The 10,416-nt window shown below is 39.8% G+C and overlaps 1 protein-coding gene across 1 annotated transcript; it reads right to left on the minus strand.

The window, feature by feature from the left end:
• Positions 1-277: 277 nt before the first annotated feature.
• Positions 278-1,852, minus strand: LOC111916987 (extensin-1). Its single transcript, XM_023912631.1, has 3 exons — positions 1,699-1,852; positions 1,549-1,632; positions 278-771 (listed from the first exon to the last, which is right to left on the minus strand). Exons 1-3 carry the CDS (start codon positions 1,850-1,852, stop codon positions 278-280), a joined length of 732 nt encoding a protein of 243 aa, XP_023768399.1.
• Between the last annotated feature and the right edge of the window lie 8,564 nt (positions 1,853-10,416).

The following is a 10,416-nucleotide window of genomic DNA, read 5'->3' on the forward strand; positions in this document are numbered from 1 at the left end:
ATTGGTGCTGTAATTAATACATAGCACAATGATCGGATTTGTAACAAAAAATTGTTTGACCAAAAATAGTCTATTATGCCAAACAATAGGTATCATTTACGATGAAAAACCAAAACAACTTTTTGTTATACGTATTTCTTTTTTGAACACACGTATGATCAAAATACAATAACTTTTCCGAACAACTATAAACCCTTTGTGTCCTACGTAGATGCATGTAATTTGTTGGTGGGTACTTTTTCACCGGCAGTGGAGGAGATAACCATAGTGGGGACAATTACACGTAAGGTTTTTTAGGTGGAGGAGGTCGTAAGGACTTGTGAACCGGTGGTGGTGGTGGTGAAGAGTTGTATACAGGTGTATGTGGTGGTGTTGGTGAAGGTGTTATTATTATAGGGGGCTTTATTATAGGTGGATTCGGATATATATGTGGTGGATCTGGTGGGTTGTTTTCATATGGTTTATGTGGTGGTGGTGGTGGTGGAGGAGACTTCTGAAACCGAGGATGAGGTGGTGACTTGTAAACATAATGATGCTTAGCTAATGACGGTGAAGATTTCTTAGGTGGAGGTGGTAGAGATGAGTAAGGATAGGTGGCGTCGGTGGATGAAGTAAAGCTTAAAGAAACAATAACCACCACAAGAGAGATTAAATGGGTTGGCATCAAAGACGTATCCCCTTTCGTTCCCATTTCCTCTAAAAGAAGTGGGATCTGATCAACTCTCTTTAGAGAAAACCTATTCTTCCCTTTTATAGGTATAATCCTTCCAACTTTGCATTTAAAAAGGTTATAACTAAAAGAGTAAATTACACAATTCGTCCCTCGCCTAAGTGTCAAATTGCTCGTTTAGTCTCTATTTTCAAAAATTAACCCAGATAGTCTCTTATATCATTAAAAATTGCACGTTTCGTCCCTTAAATCACTTACCAGACTTAAAATGTCTATTTTGCCCTTATTATTTTATTTTTGATTTATTTTTAGATTATTATTATTAATTATAATTTAAAAAAATCATTAAATAATCTGGCCCCACCTTCCCACCTTCGTATATCCTTCTTCTTCCTCTTTTCTTTCATGAACCATCACCACCTACATCATTGTCAGTGCTCCACCACCATACATCACCGTCGATGCTCCACCACCACCACATCGCCGTTGCTCCGTACCAAATAAAGACACTATTTGGCGTTGTCTCCCTCTTTCTTACCCATTCTCGATAGGAATCCAAAACCCTAGCTAACCAACGTCGTCACCGGCCTTCCTCTCCCGCCTCCTTCACCCCAGAACGTCGGTGATACCATCTCTGACCTCCTTCACTATATCATCACTGAACACCATGTAATCGTCGCCTCCATGCCTTTGTACGCTAGGGTTTCGTCACATTTGCGCCGCCATCTCCGTCAGCTAGGGTTTGGATCTCACCAGTGCTGGGTCTGTTGAAACCACATGAAATAACCATCAATCTTCATCGAATTTGTTGGGTTACCACCGAATACGTTGGGTTGTACATTAGCAAAGATGGATTTAAGTGAAGAAGATGAAGCTACCTCCGACAACCATCACCTGGAGTGTAGATTTGCGAACAGGTGGTGATGCTAGCTCTATGTCTGTCTCTCTTGTTCTCTCTTTATCTATATTGCGTCAGTAAACACAAAAAATGTGTTTTTTTGTTCCTCTACTCTACCTGGTGTTTCTACAGAACCTGGTGGTCAATGGTGGTGGCTTAAGGATTAACTGGGAAGAAGAACGAGGGATGAAGGGGTCATCGACGATGTTTTTAAGAGAAAAATGGCGGTAGTCCGGTGGCGCTGCGCGGTGGTTCGGCTGTGTTACACGGTGGTCCGATGGCATTGTGCGGTGGTCCGGCGGTGGACGATGAGCTCATGAAGATAAACTGGTGATAAACGGGTGTGAGTGAGGTTAGTGATGATAAAGGTGTGTGAGTAGGGTTAGTGTAGATGATAAGTGTTTGTAGTGGTGGGCCTTTTTTTGTTTTTCTTTATTTTTTCTTTTTCTTTTAATTTTTTAATAACAAACAAATCAAAAATATATCAAAAAAGAATGAGAAAGGGTAAAATAGTCATTTTATGTTCGTCAGGGACGGTCCGAGTGAGAAAAAAACATTATAGGGATGGTCTGAGTTAATTTTTAAAAATATGGACTAAACGAGCAATTTGACACTTGGACGAGGGATGAATCATGTAATTTACTCTAAATAAAATTATGTTAAAAATAAACAACCAACTACGTTAAATTTAGGTTGTGTTTTATGATGGGTTTTAGTCATAAGAACTTTCCTATGTGCGCATGCAAAACCCTAACGCTCGGATCTAGGCTTTCTAATTAAACATGCTTTGAATCCAAGACTTCTAATGACTAATTAGGTTAAATAACAACATTGAAACAGATCTAGAACCATACCTTTGAATTCCTTGTTGATCTTGATGTCTTGGAGCTTCTAGAGTCACAATTGTCACCCCTCTAATGGCTTACAAACACCAATAGCAAGGAAGATGATTTAGGAGAGAGGAGAGGGGAGGAAATCGGCCAGGGTTCTCTTACTTTAGGTGAGATGCCGATTTGCCTTGGCTATGGGGTCTATTTATACTTGTAGACTCCTTAAGGGTTACAACCTAAACCCTAATTGGATAATCTTCTCTTAAGGCTATCCAAATCCATTCCATAGATAACCTCTTGGACGATTTTGAAACTATCCTAGCTTCTAGAATCCGTCCACTATATATCTATAAGGATTTATAGTCTAAAGCTTAACTATCAAACAATTGACAGTTTATACCCCTTTATTTAATTAATCTCTTTAAGTCACCAAATTAATTCCAATTAATTCTATGACTTATATTAATCAAATCAATATATTATTCTTTATATTATTCTCATAATATATTAATAATATTTACTCTCTCTTAATAAATCATCTTATCAAGTTGCTATGGTGAAGGCAACCCAAAAGGACCATGCACAACCGGGTCAAATACTTGCCTAATATAGTTGCAGCCTTAGACACTATTCCAACAGTCTCCCACTTGGATAAGTCTAGTAACTATATGCACAAGTACAATTCGGTTTGCAATCGTAGCTCTCAAAGACGCTGTCAAACTCTGATCTAATCAATCTTGTCCTTTAGATAAGGGATCGTACAGTCCTCTGTTAGATATCATGCTGACAATCCTATGGAATGGTTAGTCAAGCATTTAGGTTTCTCGATCTCTGATTTATTTGACATAGAACTTAATCGAACACATCAATTCAGTTCTAACCGGGCCCGACACATAAGTCAAATCAAATCATCGAGCGGCCGAGACATCGCTTTTACCTTCTTAGATAAAAGTTACAGATAAACTTCGACTTATATGCATTTACTTATTCATTAACCAACTATACACAACAATGCGTTTTATAACACCGAGTTACTGATGCGTTTTCGCATTATCAATGTACAATCAATTAACAAATAACAAACCATATATCTAGGTTTTAAGACTATATGATATTATCGTCTTGCGATCACCCTTTTATATCATATTCCATAAAGTGATTCCAGCAAGCACGGGTTTGTTCCAATGCTCAAAACTAGTTCATAAGCACTCATGAACGTTGCAGCAATCCTTTGCTATGTCTAACACTATTTAGACAATCTACACACCAATTCATGACAATCTTCATTCATATCTACTCCCAACATATGAACGATTGTGGACAATTTGAACAATTCGATTATTCCTAATAAACTCAATTATTCTGGAAGTCAAAACATGCAAAGTGAAACAATAGTTAAACAATTAACATAAGATAGTAACATTACTCATAAATAAAACTCCTTTATTTAATCATCAAATGTTAATTACATTTATTTATTACAAGTTTCTAATACTATCTAATCTATGCTAATATCATCCTTCAGCCCAATACTCCTAGCATGCTGCAAGTGCTTAACCCTACTCAGTCCCTTCGTAAGCGGATCTGCTGGGTTATCTTCTGATGATATCCTTTTTACTACGAGTTGTCCTTCTTCTACACAATGTCTGATGAAGTGATATTTTCTGTCGATATGTCTTGATCTACCATGATCCCTCGGTTCCTTGGTCAAGGCAACCGCTCCTTCGTTATCACAGAAAATCTCCATGGGCTCCTTTATGGCAGGTACAACTCCAAGATCACCGATGAAGTTCTTTAGCCATATTGCCTCCTTCGACGCTTCGCTCGCTGCAATGTACTCTGATTCGCACGTTGAATCAGCTACAGTCTCCTGCTTGGAACTCTTCCATGTCACTACTCCTCCATTTAGGGTAAAGACCCAGCCCGACTGCGAACGGTAGTTGTCCCTGTCGGTTTGAAAACTGGCGTCATTATACCCTCACACCTTCAAGTCATCACTCCCTCCGAGGACTAAGAACCATTCCTTCGTCCTCCGAAGGTACTTAAGGATGTTCTTCACCGCAATCCAATGGGCTTTGCCAGGATTCCCTTGATATCTGCTAACCATGCTCAAAGCGAAGGCTACATCAGGGCGAGTACAAGTCATAGCGTACATGATTGAGCCAACTGCGGAAGCGTATGGTACTCGGCTCATTTCTGCTATTTCAGCTTCGGTACTCGGACTTTGAGTCTTACTCAACTTGGCATTACTTTGTATCGGTAATTCTCCCTTCTTCGAGTTTTCCATACTAAAACATTTTAGTACCTTCTCTAAGTAAGTATTCTGACTAAGTCCAATTAGTCTTTTATGTCACACCCCAAAACCGGAACGGCGGAAACGTTCTGGGGTGGATGACGTCATGTCAAGTATCACAACACATGCATTATAGTAATCAAAGTACAACAAAACATTTCATTAATAGTAATAGTTTTACAAGGTTACACTATAACATTTTAAAGTAATACAAGTAATAGGATAAATACAGCGTGGTACTAAGCTATCTTCATCAACAGCTCCGGGGATGTACCTGTCTAATGCTAACCTGAGAATACAAGTTATTTGAAAAGCGAGTATCAGCATTTTTACAAATGCTGGTGAGTTCATAAGCATTTAGTGACATTTCATTCAAATAACTTAATAAAGTAATAGTTTAAGAGATTTCAGTGTATTAGAGTCCTTTCCAGAAAATCCTATATTTTCTTTAATAAAAGCAGCCTTCTACCAAGACTGGTCAGTGATGTGGGGTAAAAAGTAGTCTTCCCTAAATTGCTATCATTATCAAAATATTGAATTTGATTATTGAGGAAAGCAAACGACATCAAGGAATATCATATGCCTTAGCAGTGAGGACTGCTGACTAAGGCAAGGAACCATAGACTCTAGGAAAGTATCAAACAAACGACACACCTGGTTCAGTCTATCAAGTGGAGACATAGACCCCATAAGGTACCAAATAAAAGGTACAATTAGTAGGGTCTAAAACAGTGAATACAGACCACAGACAATATCAAATGAAAGATACGTCTAGGAAGGTCTAAAACAGTGAACGCAGTGAATACCATGAATACAATAGATTCTGTGAATACAGTGGATACAGACCCCAGACAACATCAAATGAAAGATATGTCTTGTAAGGTCAAAACAGTGATAATAGACCCCAGACAGTATCAAATGAAAGATACATCTTGTAAGGTCAAAACAGTGTGACTCTGAAAGTGAATTTCTAGCATACAGTGTAGATTGCCGGTGAAATACCGTTATCTTAAGACCAAAGAATTATAAGGGAACCCGGGATACTCGTAACCATACTAACCGACACTAGAGAACCAGACGCCCTACGAGCGTCTTGAGATTATGACATTTGTCACCCCTTGGCTTGGTGGGCCGTGGACTGTAGCTAGCAGTCAGGGTGCGGGGGTGTCAATCCCGTATAGATCTATACACACAATGTCGGCTCTCCCTACAGGAGACTCTGGTTACCAACTAGATGACGGAGAAGGCCGTGTCCTGAAGATGCATCCCAAATAGTGGGTAGAGACTTCCAAATAGTGGGTAGTGTGTAAGTGTTGAACTAGAGGTAGAGACTTCCCAATAGTGGGTTTCTAATGTAAGTATAGACTAGAGGTAGAGACTCTTAACTGAACTGACTAGAGAATTCCTATATGTCCATACTCATATACATAATATATAACTAATGAGTCAAACGACCTTCGGACGGCCACCCGATCCCACCAGACCACATCTCAACGAAGAAAAGGAAATAGGGCAGACGAGCCTTCCTAAGTCTTTCAATCATTACTTATATGTACCTATATAAGCACAGACATACATCTAACTACGACTGAGTGTGTATCAAGTAGAAGTGATCTTTGTGAAGTAGAAGTGTCTAAAAAGTGAAGTAGAAGCGGTCGCAAGTGAAGTAGAAGTGTCGAACAAGTATAAGCGCATCACGAAGTAGAGGCAACAATAAGTGAAGCAAAAGCGTATCAAGTATAAGTGAAGTAGAGTCGTTATCAAGTATAAGTGAAGAAGAATCGTATCACTAAGTAAGAGCGTGAATAAGTATGGGCGTCATCAGGTATAAGCGACTACAAGTATAAATGAAAGCGTTACCGAGTAGGAGTATAAAATAAGTATAAGCGAAGTGACAATAATTAACAAGTAAAAGTATACGTCGAAAAAGAGAATCTTTGATGAAAAGCCTTTATGTATAGAGAAAATCACAAATTGTATTCTTTTGTAAAATATGTTTAAAAACCTTAAAGAATCTTTCATAAACCAATTTAGAATGAATTTGGATAAATCAGTATAAGTAAAAGTTATGAAATAAGTAAAAATCATTATAGTGTCCTACTCGGTTCAACAGTGTAAAGTGGTAAAATCTTGTGCATGCGGGTTATCAATCACATGTGATTGATAGGATAACTGGCATGTTTAACTTGTATTCCCCCCTATAAAACATTTAAAAACATTAAAAGGTTCATTCAGGGGTATGAACTCACCTGGAGTAAGTAGGTCCGACGATAGTGCCGTTTGGGCGTTCGGTGTCACGCAAGGACTTGAACACACACAATGACCTATTTAACATATGATAACATATGTTCACATACAATTAGTATATTTAATACTAATTAAACAAATATACGCGCTTATAGGAGCAGAAAACACTTTGGCTAAGTGTTTGGGTGTCCCGGGTAGCGTTTAAGGGTGTGAATGGCTAAGGAATGGAGTTTACTATCCAAGAATACCCCCTTAATACATAGTTTACGGCCCAGGGACTTCTCACCATGAGTTTACGGCCGTAAACTCATGGTGATGAGTTCTATGGTGTTTAAGGCTTCTACTTGCATCAAGGAATTATTCTAAGCATTTTTCCTCAAAGGCACGAGTGGGTTTGAGGCTTCTAAGGGTTCTATATGGGAGTTTACGGCCTAGGGACACTCCTAAGGGAGACATTAGGGGCTTGAAACTTCCCAAAACTCTAAGGGTGAGAGTTTACGGCCGTAAACTCTCACCCTTAGAGTTTAGGGAAGTTTCAAGCCCCTAATGTCTTTCTAGTGATTTCTAATGAAGTGTGATGCTATTTTGGAGGATGAAATCTATCATTTGAATGAGTTTTGGGGAGTTTACGGCCTAGGTAATTGCTTGGGCCGTAAACTCCTTTTTACCCCTCCAATTCATGTATATAAGCCCTTAAATCCTTCCTAGTATTTTATGGTAAATGTCTAAGGCCATTTGGGGGGCAAAAACCACATTTTTGGGCATGATTTGGGGAGTTTACGGCCTTGGTATAGACCTGGGCCGTAAACTCATTTTTATCCTTCATTTTGATGTGTTTAAGTGATCTAAAACCAAAGGAATAAGCCCCTAATTTATGTGTTTAGACCTAGTGTGGTTTGGGAGTGTTTTGGAGGCATTTAGACAAGGTTTTGAGGGGTTTATGGCCTAAGCTTGTGCTTGGGCCGTAAACTCACTTTTATGCCCCAATTCATTGAGTTTTGATGTTTAAACACTCCTAGGCTAGATCCCTAATTCGTTTCCAAGCTTAAGGGCAAGTTTAAAGGCATGTTTGGCACCATTTTAGGGGTTTACGGCCCTAGAGTGTTCCTGGGCCGTAAACACCTTATCCCATGCCTTATTGGGTGGTTTTTGGGCTATAACTACAACTAGTAATGTTTAGAACAAGCTAGGGTAAGCGGACTTACGATTTGGAAGCGTTTGGTTGCGGATTCGAGGCGAAAATGGGTCTAGAGAGAGAGTATAGAGAGAGAGTGTAAAAAGTCTCCACAAGACTCCACTCACCCTTATATAGGGTTTTAAGTCGGGGCTCAGTGGAATTTTATCCGATACTGCCGTTAAACGGGGCTTTTGGTCGCACCCGATTTAGTGGTTGTAATAATAAAACTTAACACTTCCAATTAAATGGAAATATGTGTTATGTGTTTTATTTCCTTTTGTCATGTCTTAATGGCATTTTTAAATGTAAACAATTGGGATGTTTATCAAATTGACGATTTCCTATTAACGGAACTTTTATACAGTGGAATATTTCGTTAAAGGTAACGGGACAACTTGGGTTGTCACATTTTACTTCTTTCTCTTACTATCCTTATGTCCAAAATGTAAGAAGCCTCTCCGAGGTCCTTCATAGCGAAGCACTTCCCGAGCCAGGACTTAACCTCCTGCAGAGTCGGGATGTCGTTTCCTATGAGTAATATGTCATCGACATATAGAACGAGGAAGCTTACTATACTCCCACTGGTTTTGACATATACACAAGATTCGTCTTCGCTTCGTACAAATCCAAACTCTTTTACTTTCTCATCGAAGCAAAGATTCCATCTGCGAGACGCTTGCTTAAGTCCATAAATGGACTTCTCAAGCTTACACACTCTATTCGGATGCTTCGAATCCACAAACCCCTCTGGCTGAGCCATGTAAACATCCTCAACCAACTTTCCGTTAAGGAAAGCGGTCTTGACATCCATTTGCCAAATCTCATAATCATGAAATGCGGCAATTGCTAGCATCACTCTAATAGATATAATCTTCGCAACTGGTGAGAAGGTCTCATCATAGTCAACTCCGGGAGTTTGAGTAAAGCCCTTCGCAACCAATCGCGCTTTATATGTGTGTACGTTTCCATCCACGTCGGTCTTCTTCTTGAAGATCCATTTGCACCCAACGGTCTTACGTCAGGGCACATAATCAACCAAATTCCAAACTTGGTTATCATACATGGATTGGATCTCGCTATCCATTGCCTCTTTCCATTTCGCAGACTCCGGGCCTGCCATGGCTTCCTTATAGCTATTAGGTTCATCAAGATTTATTAGTGTACCATCACTAATATACGTGTCCCCTTCGGTAGTAATATGAAAACCATAAAACTGGGGATGAACTCTAACTCTATCGGAACGTCTAAGAGGTAAGAACTCGTCAACCGGTTCAACCGGAGTTTCCTTTTCGGGTTGAGTGCCAGCGGTAGAGGTTCCTTCATCTATCGACTCTTGAATCTCTTCAAGCTCGATTTGCCTCCCACTGTCTCCTTGGCTTATGAGTTCTCGCTCTCAGAAAACTCCTCTCCTCGCAACAAAGACAACATTGTCCTTCGGTCTATAGAAGAGATATCCAAAGGATGTTTGCGGGTAGCCAATGAAAAATACATCGCTCACTTCGAGGTTCGAGCTTGTCATGAGTATCTCGTCTTACGAAAGCCTCGCAACCCCAAACCTTGATATCTGCCAACGAGGGAGCTTTCCCTGTCCACATCTCGTGAGGTGTTTTGGCAACCTTCTTAGTAGGGACTCGGTTAAGGATATGGGCGGCAGTCTCTAAGGCATACCCCCAAAAAGAGATAGGTAGTGAAGCACGACTCATCATAGAGCGAACCATATCCAATAAGGTTCGATGACGCCTTTTTGCCACACCATTCAACTGCGGTGTCCTAGGAGGCGTCAATTGTGAAACTATTCCACACTCCTTGAGATAATCGTGGAATTCAAGACTTAGGTACTCTCCTCCTCGATTGGATCGAAGCATCTTGATTTTCCTGCCCAATTGATTCTCCATTTCATTCTTGAACTCTTTGAACTTTTCAAAAGTTTCTGACTTTTGCTTGATTAAATAGATATACCCATATCTACTATAATCATCGGTAAAAGTCACGTAGAAGTGGTTCCCATCCTTCGTGGTTGATCTAAACGGTCCACATACATCGGTATGTATTAAGTCCAATAGACCCTCACCCCTTTCACACGTACTCGTGAAGGGTGATTTAGTCATCTTTCCAAGTAAACAAGACTCGCATGTGTCATCTTCCCTAAGGTCGAATGACTCCAACACTCCATCCTTTTGGAGTTGGGCTATGCGTTTCTTGTTGACATGTCCAAGACGACAATGCCACAAGGATGCTTTATCCATACTAGTGGAAGAATCTATATTCAAAACATCATTTCCTAAGTTATCAACAATCATA

This window comes from Lactuca sativa, chromosome 9 (assembly GCF_002870075.4).
Source record: "Lactuca sativa cultivar Salinas chromosome 9, Lsat_Salinas_v11, whole genome shotgun sequence".
NCBI lineage: Eukaryota > Viridiplantae > Streptophyta > Magnoliopsida > Asterales > Asteraceae > Lactuca > Lactuca sativa.

Excerpts from the sequence above, each read along its gene's own strand:
- LOC111916987 (XM_023912631.1), bottom strand. The coding sequence starts at position 1,852 with ATGCCATCGGACCACCGTGTAACACAGCCGAACCACCGCGCAGCGCCA. Across the intron at positions 1,633-1,698 it reads ACCATTGACCACCAGGTTCT|ATAAAGAGAGAACAAGAGAG; the intron begins GTAGAAACACCA and ends GACGCAATATAG. Across the intron at positions 772-1,548 it reads CCAGGTGATGGTTGTCGGAG|TTGGAAGGATTATACCTATA; the intron begins GTAGCTTCATCT and ends TTAAATGCAAAG.